We start from the raw sequence: 22,749 nt of genomic DNA, 5'->3' as shown, positions 1-22,749 counted from the left end.
CACCTACCTGTGTCTTTAACTAGCTTTGGCATTTATATTTCTAAGAAGTGTTTATTATATATTTAATATATTCTTTATCAGCTCGTATGATGAGAACAGAAAGAAAAAAACAACACTGACGGTGAAAATAAGAGCTAATTATTATTGTATAGCTTCAGCTCTTTGTGAATTATCTGTAGGTGACGAAATATTTTATTCAGGCCTGAAATCAGAGTTTATGTGATCCCCATAGCTATACTTTATAATAGTTATAGTGCCCCATAATTTTGATTTAATTCAGGCCCAAGTGCGATTAATGTAACCCTTTGGTTAGGTGAATCTTAATGTTGTTTTGAGATCGAAAGCTTTGAAAACAACTTCATGTTTATTGATTATGTGATTTTTTAATGTCAAGTTTGATTGTTTGTATAATACTTTAAAATAATCCCTATTATGCTAGTTATTTTAGTCTTGGCAGATATGTTTATCTTCATAAATCACCTTTTTTGTCTTTTAAATGTGGTAATGTGTCTCCAGCGCCCCAGGGAGAAGCCCCGCTGTCTCCAGCACCCCAGGGAGAAGCCCCATTGTCTCCTGCACCCGAGGGAGAAACCCTGTTGTCTCCTGCGCCCCAGGGAGAGGCCCTGCTGTCTGCAGCGCTCCAGGGAGAAGCCCCGCTGTCTCCGGCACCCCAGGGAGAAGCCCCGCTGTCTCCGGCACCCCAGGGAGAAGCCCCGCTGTCTCCAGCGCCCCAGGGAGAAGCCCCGCTGTCTCCGGCGCCGCAGGGAGAAGCCCCGCTGTCTCCAGCACCCCAGGGAGAAGCCCCGCTGTCTCCGGCACCCCAGGGAGAAGCCCCGCTGTCCCCAGCTCCCCAGGGAGAAGCCCCGCTGTCTCCAGCGCCCCAGGGAGAGGCCCCGCTGTCTCCAGCGTCCAGGGAGAAGCCCCGCTGTCTCCGGCACCCCAGGGAGAAACCCCGCTGTCTCCTGTGCCCCAGGGTATGTGGCAGTGTTTTTAAGGGACAAGGATACCAGTGGGTAAAATACATAATGATCACGGTATGGTGTTATGTTTCAAATGAAAATAACCTCACTTCTCATCAGTAAATACACAACCTGTATTTAATATATTCAATTAGAATGTATATCTGAGAAATGTGCAAACTGCTGTCAAAATAATTTAATGACACTGCAAATAAAAATAGAAAAAGGCAAAAATAACTCATATGCACTTATTGGTTAGACAGTGACCATGAAATGAATTTCCTTTCCCTATTGGTTAAATCCCCACGTCTTCGCCCCCCCACAAAAACAAAAAAAAACAAAACAAACAAAAAATAAATAAACAATTATATGAACATCTACTGTTGAGAACCCTAAATGTATTTATGTATTTATTTTTACAGCTGGAAATTCAACTAAAAAAATCACTGAAACTGATATCAGTACAGAAGAGGACAGAGAAGAGCCTGTACAGTAACAAGAACAAAGGACAGAACTGATTACAGTATTATATTGCATAAAATTACATCAAAAGTAAATAGCCTGAGCGAATACTGCATGCTGTTCTAAAAGTGCCTGTACATTTGCATTCTCTAAAGTGACAAGACACACTGCACAACACTATATTATTATTATTAGTAGTAGTAGTAGAAGTACTAGTAGTAGTATTAATTAATCATTTATCAGATGTTTTTATCCAAAGCCACTATACCTGTGATTAAATAAGAGATAAATAAAAACTTGAAGAAACCTTAACCAAGAACAGGCTGTGCTTTGTAGTGAAACACAGTGGAATGGAAAATGAATTAATCTAAAAAGGTCAGAGTTAATAACACAGATATTTTCAACAAGGGCTGGTGATTCAGTAACTCTGAAACCTATTTAAATGTAATTCGAGAATGAGAATATACAGTGTACGATCTTGTTGAAGTTTTCTGCCACACTACTGGGACTGCAGCAATGCATAAAGAACTTCCCTGTCTGACAAAACAGATGTAGAATAGAAATGTAGCTTCCACAGTCATCTCACAGACTGCTCAACAGGTAGGCTGCCTTTTTACATCTTTGAACTAGAACTTCAGTTTTATTATTAGCACCCATCATCTTTGTCAGCCAGTTCAGCTTTGAGAATTATGCTTATTATACAGAAGGTTGGTTCATTGGGTGTTGTTTTAGAATCGTGTTTTAAGTGGGACCTAAGTACTAGCAGTGTTCTAACTTCAACCACAGTAATCAAATCAATCTTCAAGCAAGATTCCTAACCCATGGCGATGGACGCTTATAGGTAGTTTTTATCTGCTGTGCAGTTATTATACACTTCAGTTTATCAGACAAAAAGCTGTTCAAAGTTGTCTTTATGGTTATAATGTCAAGCCTTGCAAATGGGGATGTTTATTTACAAAGCCAGCACTCTCTCTAGTGGCTCCACACCAACAACTACAAAATTTTGCTACACACTTTAAAATCTAGATTTATGCAGGGCTCATATGTCTCCCTGCCAATACAATATTATTATATAATAAATGGAAATGATATATATGACTACTAGGATAAGATATATTTGGGACATACAGTATAGTATGCTTAATAACCCACATTGTTAAAATTAATTATTAAAACAGTTGTGGCTAAGATAAGTGTTGAAAATGGTTGTTGTTAATATTGTTCAAATATATTAATTTTGAAAATTAAAATGCTAATTACAAGGATATGTTTACCAAAGCAAAGATGAATATCCCCTACCCAGTGGTGGTGATATGATGGAAGCAGGTGTACAGAAGTTTTTGTTTTGTTTGATATAATTCATATTGTATTGCTTTTTTATATACAGTCTAATAACAACAAATGTTTCAGTTCATCTGCCTACATGTAATCAATGCATATTAAAGTATATTACAATGTTTCACAAATGTCACAGATGTATATTTAACTCTGATATGCTCCTGGTATAAAATAAGTTGGAACAAGGGAAAAGTGGTTGCAGTAAAAGGATACAATAACTTTGTGTAGCTCATATATCAATACATACAGGTTCAGTACATTGATATAATTTAGTTACAACCCATAGCCATAAAATAAGAGGGTGCTCTGTTCCATATTTCAGTATTTTCTGAGTCCTTTTCTAAAAAAGCATAGTTCTCTCTTTCCAAGATAGTAACACCCAGTACTAAGTGCTAACACTAGGAGTTCAGTATCCTCCCAGGAAATTAGTCTAATTTCTTTTAGCTATGAGGAGTAGAGTACACTTAGTAATTTAGACTGTGATTTACTAACTTAAAGAGTAAATATGCCTCCTAAGATTGCAACTAAATGGTTGCAGGGGGTATGTATTTGTAGACTATTAGAAATATGCCTAAATATTGTGGTCCAGTAATCATGCAGCTTACTACAACCCCATAACATCTGGAAAAGATGTCCTTTACCAGAGTCACATCTCCAGCACTTGACATCCTGTTTCAAACCGCATTTTAATAATCTAGAATGTAATGAATTCTATTTATAATGTCATACTGAATGGATCTTAATTTGGCATTGGGTGAAGAAAATACAATATTGCTATTAATATTATTATTATACAATGCAATTACTGGAGTAAATCGATGACTTTCAACTAATATTACTGTATGATAAATTTATCTTTAAATAATTTAACTTGGATACAAAACCATGGGAATTCAATGTATTTAATAAAACATCTCCAGTGTAGTCAGATAAGGACAGAGAAGTTGAGGGATTAGACTGGCTAAAGATTTTTTGATCTGGTTGTAAACTCGAGTTTCTCCAATAGGAATATAGCATCTATACTTTAGATCTCAAAGAAGGAAATACACTTTCTACAAACAAATCACCCACCTTATATGACATTAATCCAAGTGAGGTTAAATAAAGGTTTCTTGTACAAAATGTTTGGGTTATTGCAGAGTCCTGAACTGAAAAAAATGACTTTAAAGCCATTTAAAAGAAGGGCTGGTCTTTTTAAAATGTTGCGTGCAAATGTAAAGATTACATTATTCTTCAGAGCGGGTGGAGGGGAAGGCCATGTAACAGTAAGTCTATAGGGGAAGGCAATGTTTTCAGCAATTTTAACCCAAGCTGGAGGATTACATGATGCTACAAACCAATCTCTAAGAGGCCTACACTGATAAATAATGCCACTAGGGATCGGGACTATACCTCCACTTTTTTTTTTTTTTTTTTAGTGTGAAGTCAGTCTGTCATCTATAACTATACACTTACTAGTGCTAGAAATAATAAAAGAAACATACTAACTTTAATATCTTGACGATATTGAGAAATACTTCTTTCAAAGCCTTTGTCATTGAACTTTGCAAGTTTCTTTCAGTAGGTCACTATACAGTACATGTCTCTACCAACCAGGTAGAAAAAAAAAGTGATATTGTTTTTGCAGACCTGATTGAAGATAGGCAGACACCAAATAATAAACAAAGTACTGTACAGTAATGCATCTATGCAATTATACACTGACACACACACAACAACAACAACCAATGGCATCTATTTATAGCCACGGACCTGTTACACTCTGCTCCGCGGCGCCGCCTCTGTTACAATTAATACATTAAAACAAAGAGAAGGATATGTGATACCTTTTATTGGACTAACTATACAATAATTAATCACGATCTAACACACATACACACACACAGCACTCCACTCCCACTTTTAAAAATACTATACTCAGGAGTTTGAAATGTTTATTATTGCCAGGGCTGGAACTAAAAATAAAATAAATAAAACAGTAGATACCCACTATGTAGGATATGATATTGGAGATATTTAGATTTATTAATTTAGGAAATAAGATCAGGGGGTTATATTTTGAATGATGTGTATTGTCTAAACTAAAATATACTAACGTACAATAATAACCAACAACACGCAAGGACAGTGTGAGTTTCACTTTCACTTTCATATTTCTATCGACCATTTTACTTCATTTGCCATTTTGCCCTCGCCAGATGAAGTGAACAACAGTGCTAAGTAATCATTTGCAGTGCCATACATATATATGTTTAAATTAATTAAAACACAAAAATGCTAAGAAGAACCTTATTACGTGTCGGCCTTTGCATACTACTGGTGCAGCACATAACGGATGGTAAGTTGAAACATTCCAAGCTCTAATTAAATTCTTCCTGACCATGCCATTAAAATAGACCTAAAACTTGTGTTTTGGAGAAGATGATAACGGAAGCTTTAGGCGTTGCCCTAAAAAAAAAAAGGCACAGTCTAATTTATAGTCAAGTTAACCGGAGTCGCAGTTAATCACTACTATTCTTAAAGCGACTGGCATATGTACAAATGAATATAGGCTAGTTGTGAAATTAACTATGTCTAATCGTAAAATATGTCATAATAATTACAATAAGGCATGTAAGGGGTTTTCTTTTCAGCAACTGTCGTAGTATCTGCACATTTGTCTTTCTTCTGCCCTAATGTTAAATTACTGTCTGGCAGACGCCGTTTCAGGGTCTTTAACTAGCAATTCTTATCACGTTATATTCTTATTTTCTTTGTTTCTTTAATTTTTAAACTCATTTCGTATTACCCGTGCGTGGTTCAGCGAGCTGCACAACCTAGCCCCTAGAAAAGTCCTGAATGTCTAGATCCCTGGTAGTTCTGTAAAATAGGAATCCCAAATATATTAAACCAAAATACTTTTGTCCTTTTTAATCCAAATATCAATCATTAAATAAACAAATTAACTCTTTTTGTGATTTGTTTTCACTAAAGCTTTGTTTTTAAAATAATCACATGCTTGGCTATTCCTGATTTTAAACAAACAGCTTGCATTCAGGCAGGTAAATAAATAACACTGCGGTCAAGCAATCAGACAGTTCCTTTTCAATTCGAATGACAACCATTACCGAATGGGAAGAGCCTCTCTGACCGTCAATCACTGAGCATATACAAAAGCTGCCCTACCAGGGCCCTGCTGTGAGGGGCTTTATTCTCGCGTCAGTTTTTGACTAGAGCTGGTTTCGACCCCTCTTAACCATTGCTCTACACGAGGCCTTGTGTAGTTTATACACCGTGTGGAGAGTGGTGCTCTGAGGAAACTCCACAAGCTCGCGGCGTCGTCCTCTGCGCCAATTTAATCGGTCACAACGACCAATAAAAACAAAACAAACAACATTTGTGGCTGACGCAAGCCAAGGTCGTGGAGTCCGAGAAGGTGGCGCTGCTGGACGCCCCCATTACACTGGGGCAGACTTTTGGGACGACCATTGATGTGAGCCTCGAGAGGTCCCACAAGGCTACAGAGGTCGCCTCAAAGTTTTCAATGCTTCCAGCTTACAGTCAGCGCCCAAGGTGGCGTGTGCATCCTAAATGGGTCTGAACACCGCCCTGCACCCCAGAGTAGGCAAGCAGGCAGAGGCAGAGGCAGGGCCAGCTGCAGGGGACCACCGCAGGCCAGGGGTAACCGGTTCTCCGGCTGGAGACCGAGACTGGGGCCTAAGAAAGACCTGCCCCCCCTCCCAAGCCCAAGGGAGACAGCCCCTGAGGGGCCCCGACTACCACCAAAACCTCCCACAACCAGACTGACCAACGGCAACGACCCATGGTAAGGCTGCACCCAGAACTCCTGGGTGCTGTCGACAATGAGACATGGATATGCTCTACAATTCCGCATAGGTCTGCCACCCTTCAAGGGTGTGCTCCTCACCACCGTCGAACCAGCAAGAGCGATACTCCTTCAACAGGAGTTCGCCAATCTTCAAAGGAAGAACGCCGTACACTTGGAAAGTCTAAGCGATGCCCTCAGCGGCTTCTACTCCTGGTACTTCCTGGTGCCCTGGAGGGGTGGCAGTTTCAGACCAATTATGGACCTTAGGGTCCTCAACTTTTTCGTCATTGTAAGTTCAACATGTTCACAGCACAGCGTATCCTCCAGTCCATCCAACCGGGTGACTGGTTCACATTGATCGACCTGCAAGACACCTATTTTCACATCCCGATCTGTCCCGCGCTTCGCCTTTCAAGGCAATGCGTACAAATTCTGCGTGCTGCCATTTGGCCTCTCGCTGGTGCCCTGCACATTTTCAAAGTGTATGGACGCAACACTGGCTCCCCTTAGGCTGCAGGGTATTCGGATCCTAAACTATCTGGACGATTTGTTAGTTTGCACGCAGTCAAAAGCACGCACAGAGGCGCACACAAAACAGGTCATAGATCATGTGGCAAAGTTAGGGCTCTCAATACATCAACAGAAGAGCAACTTCATACTGTCTCAGTCCACAGTGTTCCTGGGGATCAAACTGAACTCTGTGAGCATGCTTGCCTGTCTGTCGGAAGACAGGATTTGGTCGTTGGAGACCACATTCTCCCTATTCAGAGAGGACGCTCACTTACAGGTCAGAGTATATCAAAGGCTGTTGAGGCTGATGGCAGCTGCCTCGACAATCCTTCCACTAGGGCTTCTCAGAATGTGCCCACTTCAGGCCTGGAGTGAGTACGCTCAAGGTGCACCCGGTCCAAGGTCGGTACCAGCTGGTGCGAGTGTCCAGGCAATGCTGGCAGACACTGGAGTGGTGGCAGTCTCCCCTGAGTGGTGTGGTGGGAAAATTACATCTTATGCAATTTATATATTAACCTCTGAGCTGTCTGTACGTGGGTTTGCTTAGCCTGTGCGACTTAAAAGGGGATCACAGCAATGTAGTAAGTAGTTTGAAGTTTATTTTCTATAATGCTTAAAATCAAGAAATACACGAAATGTCCATATTTAGTCATGCTTTGAAGTAGATTGCAAAAGAGCCTGCGTGACAAGACAGAGATTGTCATGGTGCCAGGAGGAACAAGAAATGTTCGCTAAAGTCATAATAAGTTTATTATAAGTAGTTATGATATTAGTTACATGATAATTTGATGGGGCACTTTAATGCTGCTACTGCTATGATTGTTTAAGGTTTCCATGCTCAGGTTTAAATGCTATTACGGGTTATAAGATTTAGGTATAATATAATAATGTGTTATTATCAGTAGTTGTCTGTTTGTACTGACGTTTATCTAGACAGAGGAAGTTCTATTTTATAGCAATCACAAGCTGCTTCCGTGGCACTTCAGGAAATGTCACTGACTTACTTTTGTTTCAGGGGTGGGGGGGGGGGGGGTTGTAATTAGAATAAGCTGTTATGATTGGTCTCATCTTAATCTTCCAAGTTCTTGCTATCTGCTAATATTGAATTAAGCTTCTGTGATTGGCTCGCAATAACTATAGGTTACAAGGTATATATTATGCATACAAGCTCTGCGGAGCTCAGAACTTTGTTCGGTTTCCTAACACCTGTGTGTGTTGAGATTGTTCTCAGGTTTGCAAACTTTAACTATTAAATTTAATTGCTCAAACTTATTGTCTTGCTGAATCTGTGCCTTGCAGGAAGTTGAGAGATAAAACTTCCATCACAGTGGTGAAACAGATTTGGGAGAGGTTTCGACCTGAACGAGTCGACCTCTTTGCCACAGCCGAGTTCACTCACTGCCACCTATGGTTCTCCATGGAGAGAGACGAGCCCCCTGGTAGTAGACACGTCAGCTCACCCCTGGTCACAGGGGCTCTTGTATGTGTTTCCTCCACTACCATAACTACCCCTGACACTAGAGAGGATCAGGGTGGAGAGAGCACAGGTTTTGCTGGTTGCACCCAGATGGCTGAGACCCCCCTGGTTTGCTCTCCCCTCCGACATGTTGTCGGATCAGCAGTGGCAGCTCTCTCTGCACAAGGACCTCCTGAGCCAAGTGGAGGGGCTATTATGGTACCCAAACCCCGCCCAGCTGCAACTCTGGGTCTGGCCGTTGAACGGAGCTGTCTATTCAGATGAGGTTTGCCAGATGCAGTAGTAGAAACACTACAGTCTACTAGGGCTCCGAGCACTAGAGCCCAGTACTTATATAAATGGAAAGTTTTCCAAGACTGGTGCCTTGCCCAATTGAGACAATATTAACCTTACAACACATGTTTGATGCAGGAAAATCAGCGTCCACTTTGAAGGTATACCTGGCAGCAATATCAGTGTGCCATGACAAAATTGACTCGGTGTCCGCTGGGGCACATTTCCTGGCAGTGCAGTTTCTTAAAGGGGCTCGGAGGCTTTGTCCTACCATGAAAAATATGGTCCCCAAGTGTGATATAGAACTGGTACTGCGGGCCCTTATGGGTCCCCCATTTGAGCCCATGGCGTCAGCAGACTGCGCTCTGTTTCATTGAAAGTGGCATTTTTAATAGCCATTACGTCTGCCAGATGAGTAAGTGAGCTTCATGCGCTGTCCATCGATGACACATGTATGGCTTTCACTGGAAGTGACTCACAGGTAACATTAAGAACAAATCCATCCTTTTTGCCAAAGGTGGTATCCTCATTCCATATTAACCAATCAGTGGTTTTGGAAACTTTCAGACCTCCCCCGCACGAGTCAGAGGAGGACTGTAGACAACACACGCTATGCCCAGTTCGGGCTCTGCGATGTTATTTGGATAGAGCGTTGTCCTGGAGACAGTCCAACCAGTTGTTTGTCTGCTACGGGTCCCGCTGTAGAGGTCAGGCCCTATCGAAGCAACGTCTAGCGCATGTTATCGGGGGACATTACGGCCCGTTCTACCAGGGGCCAGGCAACTTCGTGGTCTTTCCTTCATGGCGCCTCCTTAGATGATTTATGCCATGCTGCTACATGGACAGGTAGTCAGACATTTCTGCGTTTTTACCGCCTTAATGTTACAAACCGAACGAGACCCTCTCTGGGCTCTAGAGTTTTACAGGCGGCATGCCCATTCAGTAATGGTTGTCATTCAAATTGAAAGGGAGCGTTAGGTTATTACCATAACCCTGGTTCCCTGAAAAGAAAAGGAAAACCTTTGAAGTCATGTCCTCAGCTGACCACTGTTTTCGAAAGAAAATGGCGATGTGCTACTGTGAGGACGTCCCTCTTCAACAGGAGGTGGGAGGGACTTCCCCCTCACAGCAGGGCCCTGATAGGTTAGCTTTTGTATATATGCTCAGTGATTGACGGTCAGAGAGGCTCTTCCCATTCGGTAATGGTTGTCATTCTCTTTTCAGGGAACCAGGGATATGGTAATAACCTAACGTTCTGAAAGCCATCAGCCAGTTTTGAAATGCTGGTCAAGCTATCAGACACTTATCTTGCAATCAGGCGCTTAACTTGTATAGATAGTTCCCTTTCAATTCGATGACAACCACCACTTACATTAGTATGGGATATTCCTGCCCTTCTGGTAGGTATTGCTGAGCTCTCTATACCAGAGCTGCCGATAGGCCCCTTCCTGCGATGACACACTCGGTCCCACCTACCAAGGGAATAAAACTGTCAATCACAGGAAGATTCTCCTCTTTTTCCCTCTCAAGACTGTAAGGTAAGACCTCTATGTCTAGCTAAGTGTGGATAAGGAAAAAGTGTCTCGAGTCGAATTGAGTCTTGTTGGATTTCCCTTGCATTAGTGCTGAAAGCCAGCTTGCCGCTTTTCTGGAATCAATGACTTAAAAGACCCTTCTTACTTTCAGTAGCCTCCTCGCTTGCGTGGTAGGCCGCTTTTTTTTATCTGTCTGCCATATGTGAGCGACTGCCTGTGCATTCATTTGCGAATGATTGTCTTTTCTTCTCGAGAGTACACGTGTCCTCCTCAGGGTTAGGCCTTGCCATATCCCCACTGTCGAGTGACCTCCCAGCCGCGCTCTCCTCCACGGGGCGAGCCTTTGCCATATCCCCACTGTCAAGTAGACGGTGCCGGCCACAGAGGCCCGCCACCTCGGTGAGTTGGGCCTTGTAAACAGTGTACTCTCTGCCCTTTACTTTCTTCCTGAGTACACATGTCCTCCTCGGGGCTAGGCCTTGCCGTACCCCCGTTGTTGAGTGACTCTTCCAGCCTCGCTGTCCTCCATGAGGCTAGGCCTTGCCGTATCCCTGCTGTTGAATAGTCCCTGCTGGCTGCAAAAGCCCACCACCTCGCTGAGTAAACTCACCCACCGCAAGTTTGCCCCCCCCCCCCCCCAATACTATTATCTCGGAGCACAAGTGCTTAGTATAAGCGACACACGGTGCCCAGCACTGTAGTGGTAGTGCACAACAATGGTGCACGATACACGGTGCACTTAGTTCCCTCAGTACTCGGTGTGTGCAGTGCTCTGTTCGCACAATGCACGTGTGCACACGTGCTGCTACCTGTACCACTCTAGTGCGATTACACATGGGACTCTGTTCACATAGTGTACGGTACCTGGTATGCACGGTGTTTGGGATGCACAGTGCAAACAGTGCATGTGATACACGTTGCGCTAGTAGCATAGGCACTGGTCAACCTACACACGGTGCTGCGCAGTACCCAGTGTAACGGTACTTGGCACAAGGTGTGCAAGGTTAATACCCTTGCTGCAACACCAGCGGTTGTATACACTACATTGACACTTGCCAGTGTTCGACACAGTGCAAGCAGTGCCCCAGTACTGATGCACAAGGCCAGGCCTATGTCGGGGTCTCATCCCTGTACGGCCTGCAACGACAGCATCCCGCAGGAGGACAAGCACACCCTCTGCGTGCGCTGCTTGGGTGTACCACATGCCACCATGGCCCTCGAGAGGGACAGGGCATGTAGTGTCTGTGAGGCCCTTCAGCCCCGACTGAAGGAGGCACGGCTAGAGAGAGTCCTCTACGGCCAGAACGGCCAGCGGTTTAACCAATGCACAGGCCGCCCGCAGTCACTCCCTATCTCCACAAGGCAAGGGACATTATGGACCTCAGGGCCCAGATGACCCAGGTCCTGGAGCTCTTGGCTAGACAGGCCTTACAGGCCCCTGTCCAGGTTCCGCAGCCCCAATCTCCATACCATCCCTCTCCCATGGGAGTGCAGGAGGGGTGGGCAGGGTTGTTTCAGCTGGCATAGGAGGACATGCTGTCCATAGCAGCCTCGGGTGACGTAGCTTCTTTCTCCTTGGAGATGCGGGTGAGACCCTTGCTGAGGAAGAGCCTGGTTCTGAGAGTGTCTCAGAGACCAGTACCACCCCTCTGTCCAGCTCCGTTTTGACACTCATGGGACGTGCTGCAGCTTTCCTGCAGGTCCCCGGGATGCCAACGACTGAACCACGCCGGTCCGTTTTCCAGACGCAGGCGCTGGCCCCCCGCCCCCAGAGGTTCCCGGCCTTCCCAGATTTTTTGGAGGAGGTACGCATACGCAGCAGAAGCGCAGGCAACTTGCTTGGCTAATACAGCTAGTGTGCTTACTGCGTATTTGGATGGTGTACTGTGCAAGGCCCTGCTCCCCAAGCCTGTGGCCATGGAGCTGCGCCTCCTGTTCAGCACACTGCTGCAAGTCTATCCTGAGGGAGCACTGGCCAGCACGATGGTAGGGATGGAGCATCTGGTCAGGCTGGGCCTCACCTTAAATGATGCAAAGAGTCGGCTTACACCATTGCAGTGCACCGCATACCTGGGGCTCCAGCTGGACTCCAAACGATACCTGTCAGACGACAAGGTTGCAGCTATACAGGGGTGCCTCTCCCTGTTTCAACAGGGATCGCAGGCCACCGTCAGATTGTGTCAAAAACTACTGGATCTGATGGCTGCAGCTATCTTGGCCATTCAGCTGGGTCTGCTTCGCATGCGCCCACTGCAAGCGTGGCTCAGCATTTCACCTCAATGCCAAATGCATTTCACCTCAATGCCAAATGCAACAGACACCATTGGCTGACTGTGTCTTACGCGTGCTCAGCAGCCCTACGCTGGGGGAGGGTTCCCTCTCACCTGTACAAAGGTGTGCAAATGGGAGTAGTACTGAACTTCCAAGTGGTGACGACAGACGCGTCCAATCTGGGTTGGGGAGTGGTCTGGGAAGACAGAGGAGTCTGCGGATCCTGGTCGGACCGCTGGACATCCCTGCACATAAACTTGCTGGAGTTGCAATCAGTGTTCCTTGCTCTTCACCACTTCCTCCCAGTGCTGAGCAGTACACATGTGCTGATCTGGACAGACAGCACAACAGTGGTGACATATGTCACCCAGCAGGGAGGCCTACGTTCCCCAGGGTTGCATCGTATAGCTTTCAAGCTGTTGATATGGGCTCAGAAGAATCTGATGTCCCTACGGGCGACGCACATTCCCAGAGCGGTGAACTGGGCAGCGGACCTCCTTTCCAGGAACGGCCTGCGTCCGTCAGTGGCGACTCCACTCTCAGACGGTGGAGCGCTTTTCGAAACGGTTCGGGAAGGCGCAGGTCGATTTCTTTGCTTCGGCAGAGAAGCCGCATTGCCCCCTGTGGTGTTCCCTTTTATCAGCAAACTCCTCAATAATGCGATCCAAGTCATTATTTTATTACTGTAACATCTCAAGCTCTGCAAATGTCTGTGATATTCTTTGAATGCTGGATGCGGAAGCAGCTGTCTCATTTGTTTATGTCAGATTGTCCCTGTATGGTGCAGCTGCTAGGGCTATTGCTCACACGCCCCTTTTTTTTTTTTGGTTTCATTCACTGAATCGTTCTCTCTGCTTTTTCCGGAGAAAAAACGACTAGAGACCTGTGCTTTACGTCTTTTCGATGATGTTGGACAGGGTCCGACATTGGACCAGAAAGGGAAAATCGTAATGTTGGACCTAGTCCGACATAGGACCGCAAAGGGTTAATATTGTACTAGAGGCTCTCACGAAGGCCCCGTTTGAGCCCTTACACTCCATACAGCTGAAGTATCTGTCTATGAAGACAGCCTTCCTCTTGGCTATCAACCTCGCTAAGCTGATCAGTGAGCTGTAGGCGCTGTTTGTATACAGCTCCTGCATGCGTATTTGGGAGGATGACAGTAGGGTGTCGCTGCGCACCAACCCCACTTTTCTCCCCAAGGTGATTACAGCCTTCCACATTAACCAGCCTGTGGAACTGTAGTCTTTTCATCCCCCTCCATTTGCTTCTATGGAGGATGAGAGATTGAATTTCCTCTGCCCTGTACGTGCACTGAGATCCTATGTGCATAAGGCAAGAGCTCTGTGTCAGTCTGACCAGCTCTTTCTCTGTCACGGGACACGGATCCTAGGACAGCCCCTCTCTAAGCATCATCTGTCACACTGGATTGTGGAAACAGTCTCGACTGCATATTATGGTGCTGGCTTGCCCCCACCTGGTAGGGTAGCCGCACACTCCACTGGAGGGTTGACTAAATCTTGGGCCCTTTTCAAGGGTGTCTCAATGTCTGATATTTGTACTGCGGCTTGCTGGGCTACGCCGTATCCATTCTCCAGGTTCTACCATATTAATGTGGTAGACCCTGCTTTGCCTTCTGTAGGCACAAGGGCCCTCTCTCATATGTCAAAGTATTAGATCATTTTACTGTAGCTTTTTTTAATTACAGTAAGCCCAATATCAGCCCTATTCGTTATATGCTATTTATGCAGGTTGGCATCTACGGTGTTACAAATAACTTGCATTGGACATTCCTAATTTCACTGCAGATGTGTTGTACACATGTCCCTCTCTCATATCAAAGTATGATGTTATTTTACTGTATCTTTTTGTACTTACAGTAAGCCCCCTATAGTCGTTATATGCTAGGGATGCACCGAATCCAGGTTTCTTGAATTCTGCCGAATACTGAATCCATCTCAAAAGATTCGGCTGAATACCGAATCTACAAAAAAAACTATCAAGAAAACTGAAGGAAACTGTTGAATGAAAAACAGACTGGCAGCTACTAACAAGGGACGCACACAATCTATAGTTTTGATCCTTTTCGTTAATAGTATTTTTATTACCAAATGCAAATATATACCTGAATAAGATTTCAGTTTGAAACATACACAATTTACTGCTAGCCCCCTCCCCCCACAACAGAAACATCAAAATACACAACTGTTTACTTTACCTTTACAAGAAAGGAGAGCTGCATCTTTGTCATAACCCACTATTTTCTTTAATGAAGTTTCAACCTGTGTCACTTGGTCCGAGAGTAGAGTTGCCAACAGGCTCCCGAATCTCGGGACACTTTAAGGCAGGTCAGGTTATGTAACTTTCTAAACTGCAATGTATTCAGTAAAGTGAGTGTGAATTGTGCGAACTGGCGCTAAATTAATTGAATTGTTTTACATAGTTGTTACCAAAAGCACACACATGCCTGCGAGGATCATTTCCATCTGGCAGACCTATACAGTAGCTGATACATAAGTTGGCTTTCTGAGTCTCTGACTGGGCGGGACTGTAGAAGTAAGAAATATTAAATAAATAGATACTTTACCTGCTGCCACAAGGGTAAATGAAAGAGTGCAGGTGAGTGCAAAGTTATCTAATGGCGTTGCGCTATTTTGATAGATATTGTTTACTGTATAAAAAATTCAATCAATATGATTAATCGTTGTTACGAGGCTCTCCGAATAGGATCGCCACCACAATTGAACAATTAAATACATTTACCAAACTGCTCAAACAATTCACACTCGCTGTGCATGTCGAATACATTGCAGTTTAGAGAGGTGAGTTAGTTAGTTTTATTTTTTTGATTGATAAAACACAATTTTCTTTTGTGAAAAAGTTAAAAACTCATAAACTGAAACTATTCACTCTAGCAGCAAAAACACAGGCATCAAACTCCATCCTCCTCTGTGAAAAAATAGATGTTCAGCTGTGATTACACTGCACTGGAACGATTCTTAAAGTGGGGGTTCTGAAAGACATTGAACAAAACTGTAACCCCTGTATATGATGGAAGCCATGCAATGCCAGGGGGTGCTGCCGCGCCCCCAGCACCCCTAGTTCCAGCACCCTTGATTACACTTCACTTTCACAATTCACAGAACTATGGTCACCACCCTCCTATTGTACTGCAGAACACAGCCCACATACCTGCAGAAGTATAATGCAGCTTACTGTTCATACCATTACTGTAGTACTTCTAAAATAACTGTACACTTACTTGAACATATTGACGTCGCAATGCCTTCACCCTTTCCTCATTTCTTTGAAAAGGCACCAAATAGATCTGCTTCATTGTGATTTGGTGCCTTTTCAAAATATGTCCGATTTTGATTGTGTTTATCGAATCAAACCCTCGAAACACGTTGTTGTCAGCAACAATGTTTCTTTTGAGTTCCCTGAAGCGAATGTCATTCTCGGCTTGGACCATTTCTATTATCGCCATCTCCTGGTCAGCAGTGAGGGTACCGTGAAGCCCGTCACTGCCTTCTTTCCTTTCAATTCTGAAAACAGTACAGTAATGCAAAATATTTCACAGCAACACTACTGTAAACATACCCTTTCAACAATTACTGTAATACTGCACAAATGTGCATGCTGTGTAATCCAATACTCTATACACTTGACTTATCAGTTCTCAGTATGCAGTGTTTGGATTATTGAGGCTACAGTTGACCTCTTCAGATTGGGTTGGATGACCAGTCCAGCTGCTCTCAATGACCAGCCTTTGTTCACTACATGGTCAATTCTGGTTGCTCTGATTTCATTGGAGATAACGGCACATCTTGGTTGCTGTTGACCTTGATCACCATCACGACCACGACCATGACCACTATCACGACCACAACCACAACCACGACCCGCAACTTCTGCAGCCTGCACTATGTTGTAACAAACTGGTACTGTTTCCTCACAGCCTTTTATTTAGTGATGTAGTAATTATCAGTTTCTCTGCATTCTCACATGGACAAGGCCATTTGCAATAATGAGAACTAATCTTAAATTAAAAAATAATATAAAATATTTTGCAAGAATAGATATTAGCATATATTGAAATATCTATTTAAGAGAGGTAATGGCACTTAAAGAATTGAGTGGGTGGGTAAGAATTTAGCATTTTGCATTATGTAAACACGTGAAAATGTGTTTTGAGTTTAGAATTTTGGAACTCAGTTCTGTTTTAAGAGTTTTGAACATTTTGATAATCTTTTGAATAAAGTGTTTAGCAATCATACAAAACTGCAAAAAAAACCTGACCTGCCGTAGTGTCCTGAGATTCTGGAGCCTGTTGACAACCCCGTCTGAGCGCTATGAGGAAAAAGATACCGTGATGAGTGACCTGAATGATCTCCTTGTTAAATAAAACCCACTTTAATTTAAATGCACCGTGTGTGTAACACATATCAAATAGACTATGAAATAGTTTTAACATGATTTTAATAAAACACAGCAGTTCCCAAATGGTTCAGCTTGTTTTGGCACATTGCAATAATGTAAAATTTAATTTACTAAAACATTTTGTTCAACAATGTCTTGCACATCTGACAGTTGTAAAGTTACAAAAAAAATATTTCTCTGCATCGATTTTTTAAAAATGTTTTAATCTCAGTATGATCTCTAGAACACATTTCACAGACAAAGCAACAAAGCAGACAAGTCTACAACAGTTTGTTGTTACTATGTGCATTGGGCTTCTGGTTTTCAGGTTTTATTTTAATGTGATGACCCTTTAAACATATTTTGAGACGAGTCGCTTTCTTAATCAAAAACTAATTACGAAAGGAAGCTGTTTCTTTTTACCCTCATATCTTGATTGAATTAACAACCGACGTGCATTGGTCTCACCAGATTCTATTTGAACCTGCTGTTCTTTCTGGCTCTAATCACCGATTTCCACTGTGTTAGTTTCTAGTAGTGCGTCGCTAATTTAAACAATCTGGTATTCAGTTAAGGCTTAACAACTATTAATTCAAGTTTAAAGGGAGGGAGAAGATGGAAAATAAAAACTGAAATCTAGAAGCCCATATATATATATATATATATATATATATATATATATATATATATATATATATATATATATTTTACAGGTTTACTGCATAACTTTACTCCATGAAAAGTGTGATGTGAATATGCTGTTGCATACGGAGGTGTTTTGCATTCAGCAGCTGTGTATGTTTAGTGCATGAGCCACCAGTAACTTAGGTGGCATTCCCTTGGGTGGTTGAAGCCTTGTTATGAGTTTATTTAAGTTGATCAGCACATTGCACCAGGGTGTTCAAGACGACACATCAGGTTATATGTAGCATGTGCTTGATTGTTTATCTATTTATTTTTCTTTGTTTGTTTTAGGTGAAATCGAAAACATTGATGGCTTACAGAATAAAGACATTGTTTTATGTCCAGTCTTCGAAGGTGAATTGGAAGAAATTACATGGAAGTTGGGCGACAATAAAATTGCAGAATATGATTTATTTAAAACAATATTATATTATGGGGATTTCAAGAATCAAACAGAATTAAACATTACAAGTGGGTGCCTGAAAATGAATAATATCACAGATCGGTGGGATGGATTGTACACAGCAGAACTACAGATTAACGAACAGCTGCAGTACCTGAAATTCAAACTAAAAGTGTACAGTAAGTTTTTGTTTTTGCTTGTTTTGTTTTGTTTTGCTTATTGAATTAAATGTAAAATGATAGATGTACCATTGTGCCTTGGGCAAAAGGATCCATAGCACCAACATATCATTTATATTTTAAACATGTTTTGAGGTATAGAACACTAAATGCAAAGCTTTCACCGATTATTCCTCCACCCAGGCCCTAATTATTACACAGGGGTCATAGTCATCCTATTGTCCCCTGCCTAGGATGCATATTCAGGCTGGTAAATATAGTGGAGGTGGGTATACCTCCTCTTGGTCGTAAACCTTCCAACACATATTGTACATCAACACCAATGTTATACAGCTATGGCCAAACGTTTTGCATTACCCTGTAGAATTAACTAATTTTTCTTCATAAAATTCAATGAATCCTGCTGAATAATGTTGCGTTAACATATTGCATTACATACTGCTTTATAGTTTTCCATGTACTTAAGAAAAAACTGAGAAATTAAAAAAATTGACATTTCAAAATCTAACATGAAATACTGTACTATTATTATGGCTTCTGGTGGACTTTTACAATATAATTTGGTAGTTTCTTCGATTACATGATGTTAAATAAAAGATCGAAATTATGTTCATATAGTTAACTTCTGGCCATAGCTGTATATCCAGAAGGATATTAGTCCTTTAGTGATGTAGCTTTGTAAGGACCAGTATATTGGGTAAAATAGAGGCTGTTTGTCTGCTTGTCTCATTTACATTTTGACATATATTTAGAAAACTGCTTATCCAGTTGTGTTGAAGCTAAAGGATTATCTTTAGCACAAACTGAGTGAATCCAAATCTTGCGGTATAATTTCTGTCTGATGTAGCTGAGAGGTGATGTAGCTGAGGGGTGATGTGTCTGAGTGGTGATGTAGCTGAGGGGTGATGAAGCTGAGGGGTGATGTAGCTGAGAGGTGGTGAAGCTGAGGAGTGATGTAGCTGAGTGGTGATGTGTCTGAGGGATGATGTAGCTGAGTGGTGGTGAAGCTGAGGGGTGATGTAGCTGAGGGGTGATGAAGCTGAGGGGTGATAAAGCTGAGGGGTGATGTAGCTGAGGGGTGATGTGTCTGAGGGGTGATGTAGCTGAGGGGTGATGTAGCTGAGGGGTGATGTAGCTGAGGGGTGATGTAGCTGAGGGGTGATGTAGCTGAGGGGTGATGTAGCTGAGGGGTGATGTAGCTGAGGGGTGATGTAGCTGAGGGGTGATGTAGTTGAGGGGTGATGTAGCTGAGGGGTGATGAAGCTGAGGGGTGATCTAGCTGAGGGGTGATGAAGCTGAGGGGTGATGTAGCTGAGGGGTGATGTGTCTGAGGGGTGATGTAGCTGAGGGGTGATGTAGCTGAGGGGTGATGTAGCTGAGGGGTGATGTGTCTGAGGGGTGATGTAGCTGAGAGGTGGTGAAGCTGAGGGGTGATGTAGCTGAGGGGTGATATGTCTGAGGGGTGACGAAGCTGAGGGGTTATGTAGCTGAGGGGTGATATGTCTGAGGGGTGATGTAGCTGAGAGGTGGTGAAGCTGAGGGGTGATGTAGCTGAGGTGGTGAAGCTGAGGCCTGAAGTTTCTGAGAGTATTGCCAGGTATTACACAATGGAAACCCAGATCAAGCCAAGTTCTGTATAATGTTATTATGGTGCACAAAAATGTACAGCTTTGTGTATCCACCTCAAAGTCTAACATTGAAAAAAACATATATTGATTCATTAAATCCAGATCAATTTACACTGTTCATTATCTATTTAATAGATATCCATTCCCATTATCTTCCCATATAAACTATATATTTCACGACAATAAAGTGTGTTGTATAAGATTGAGTGCTATTTGTTGACAAATAATTATAATGTGAAATCCAATTCTCTACAGGACCAGTTTCCAAACCACATGTAACCTGCACTGTCACCGATTCTATAGTCACTCTACTCTGTGAGGGAGATGAGAGCCTGGGCAACCACTACAGATGGGAAGATCGTGAGAACAAGGCGCTTCTTGAGGGAAAAAATCTGACACTTTCAAAAGAAGAGAACGATAACATAGAGTACACATGCATTTTCAGCAACATCAAGAGTGAAGCGAGAAGTGACCCTGTTAAAAACTGCTTTGTCACAGGTCAGTAGTTGAACCAATAAGAGATTCTTCATCATCAAAGTTCTTTGTTGCCGTTTTGGGTGCCTTGCTATTTGACTTTCATATGTCAGCCTTGGGAAGCATTTTCTGGCATCTTGTGGTGCACTTTCTTAGGTACAGATTCAAAACTCTCTCTGTCTGTTATATCCAATACTGTCTGTGCTTTGCTTACATCACCAGATTCTAAACAAAACTTACTTCACATAACACTACTATAGATTCTCCTTTTATCATTTTAGAAGTATAGCTAAGCTTAGGCCTTAGTTTAATGTATTTGCTCGTGTAAAAGTCGATCCCCCCCGCCCCCCGATTGTGAGGGTGAGATTCGGGTGTACATTTTTTTTCCATAAATATACAGTGCCTTGCAAAAGTATTCAGACCCCTGACCAATTCTCTCATGTTACTGAATTACAAATGGTACATTGAAATTTCGTTCTGTTTGGTATTTTATTTTTAAACACTGAAACTCAGAATCAATTATTGTAAGGTGACATTGGTTTTATGTTGGGAAATATTTTTAAGAAAAATAAAAAACTGAAATATCTTGCTTGCATAAGTGTTCAACCCCTGTGATGTGGAAGCTCCCACTTTGTACCGATGAAAGAAATTGCCCAAACGAGGACACAATTACCTCACCATTGGCCTCCACGTGTGAACCATTAAAGTTGCTGTCACATGTTCTGGATAAAAACCCCACTGTTGAAGGATCATTGGTAAGGCTGTGAATCTGAAGGAAAATGTAGACCAAAGAGCATTCTACAGAAGTTAGAGATAAAGTAATACAAATGCATAGATTAGGGAAAGGGTACAAAATAATATCCAAGTGTGTGAATATTCCAGCGAGCACAGTTGGATCAATAATCAGGAAGTGGAAGCTGCATCACACCACCCAGACACTGCCAAGAAAAGGCCGTCCCTCAAAACTCAGTGCTCAAACAAGAAAGAGACTTGTGAGAGAAGCCACAGAGAGGCCAACAATCACTTTGAAGGAGCTACAGAGTTCAGTGGCTGGGAGTGGAGTAATGGTGCACCAGTCAACCATATCAAGAGCTCTGCATAACACTGGCCTGTATGGGAGGGTAGCAAGAAAGAAGCCATTACTCAAAAAGTACTGTCTGAAAGAGCATCTGGTGTTTGCCAGAAAGCATGAGAGTGACCCAGCTGCGATGTGGGAAAAGGTTTTGTAGTGAGATATGACCAAGATAGAGCTTTTTGGCCAAAACTCAAAGCGCTATGTGTGGCGCAAACCTAACACTGCCCATGCCTCAAGACACACCATCCCTAAAGTGAAGTATGGTGGTGGCAGCATCATGCTGTGGGGATGCTTCTCATCAACAGGGACTGGGCAAATCATGTTACAATTGAAGGAAGAATGGATGGAGCAAAATACAGGAAAATACTGGGAGGAAATTCACCTTTCAGCAGGACAGTGGCTCAGTCAAAGTCCTGATCTCAATCCCATTGAGAATCTGTGGCACTATTTGAAAATTGCAGTCCACAAGCGTCGCCCAACCAACCTGAACAACCGGGAGCAAATCTGCCAAGAAGAATGGGCCAAAATCACTCTGACACTGTGTGCAAAGCTGGTACATACTTACCCCAAAAGACTTAAAGCTGTTATTGCAGCGAAAGGTGGCTCTATTAAATTTGAATACTTATGCAAGCAAGATATTTCAGTTTTTTATTTTTCTTAAAAATATTTCCCAACATAAAACCAATGTCACCTTACAATAATTGATTTTGAGTTTAAGTGTTTTAAAATAAAATATTGAACTTATCGAAATTTCAGTGTACCATTTGTAATTTAGTAATATGAGAGAATTGGTCAGGGGTCTGAATACTTTTGCAAGCCACTGTATATTAGATATCCTGACACCGTTTTGAGCGGCAGATTTGCAAAAATAACAATTTTATAAGCACTTCTACCTACTACCGCCAGACACGTCATTTTGACACATATTACAATAAAGTACATGTTTATTTTTTGTTTTTATGTATAACCTACAATATTGTTATTTTATTATACAAGCCCGACGACCCCCACTTCCTTCCTAGCCCACACAGAAGTATGTATTTCAATGTTGGAAGGTGGTGTGTCCTGGCTGTAATTCAGTGAAACTCTGTCTGTGTTTTACGTGACAGCTCTTGGATGTAAACAAAGCTGCGATTCATTTTTTTTCTATTATAGACAATGTCACTGAATCGTTTTCACCAGATCTGGAGATGTTTGTGTTTTGTTTGAGAAAAAATAGACGCCTTTGCTCTGGAAAAAGGTAAATGTCCTTGA

At 42.6% G+C, this 22,749-nt stretch overlaps 1 protein-coding gene and 1 long non-coding RNA gene across 6 annotated transcripts in view; both read left to right on the top strand.

Moving 5' to 3' along the window:
- The first annotated feature begins 858 nt into the window (after positions 1-858).
- LOC121327944 lies at positions 859-2,881 on the top strand. The gene is made up of 2 exons (XR_005951624.1): positions 859-974; positions 1,382-2,881. It is a non-coding gene; the product is annotated as an uncharacterized LOC121327944 (long non-coding RNA).
- A 2,044-nt stretch (positions 2,882-4,925) lies between these two features.
- The window catches only part of LOC121328005 (hepatocyte cell adhesion molecule-like), a 33,625-nt gene continuing 15,801 nt past the window's right edge, over positions 4,926-22,749 (top strand). For 2 of the 5 annotated variants that reach the window (XM_041272424.1, XM_041272422.1), the window contains exons 1-3: positions 4,927-5,097; positions 18,028-18,318; positions 20,202-20,444. In XM_041272424.1, the coding sequence (XP_041128358.1) occupies positions 5,034-5,097; positions 18,028-18,318; positions 20,202-20,444 (598 nt within the window). In that variant the 5' untranslated portion in view covers positions 4,927-5,033. Of the gene's footprint in view, positions 5,098-18,027; positions 18,319-20,201; positions 20,445-22,650 lie in introns of all 5 variants that reach the window. The other 3 variants (XM_041272421.1, XM_041272420.1, XM_041272425.1) reach the window with 2 other exon arrangements.

Source organism: Polyodon spathula, chromosome 15 (genome assembly GCF_017654505.1).
Source record: "Polyodon spathula isolate WHYD16114869_AA chromosome 15, ASM1765450v1, whole genome shotgun sequence".
Lineage (NCBI taxonomy): Eukaryota > Metazoa > Chordata > Actinopteri > Acipenseriformes > Polyodontidae > Polyodon > Polyodon spathula.
Note: the sequence above shows the minus strand (reverse complement) of the source record. Positions and strands in the feature narration are given on the sequence as shown.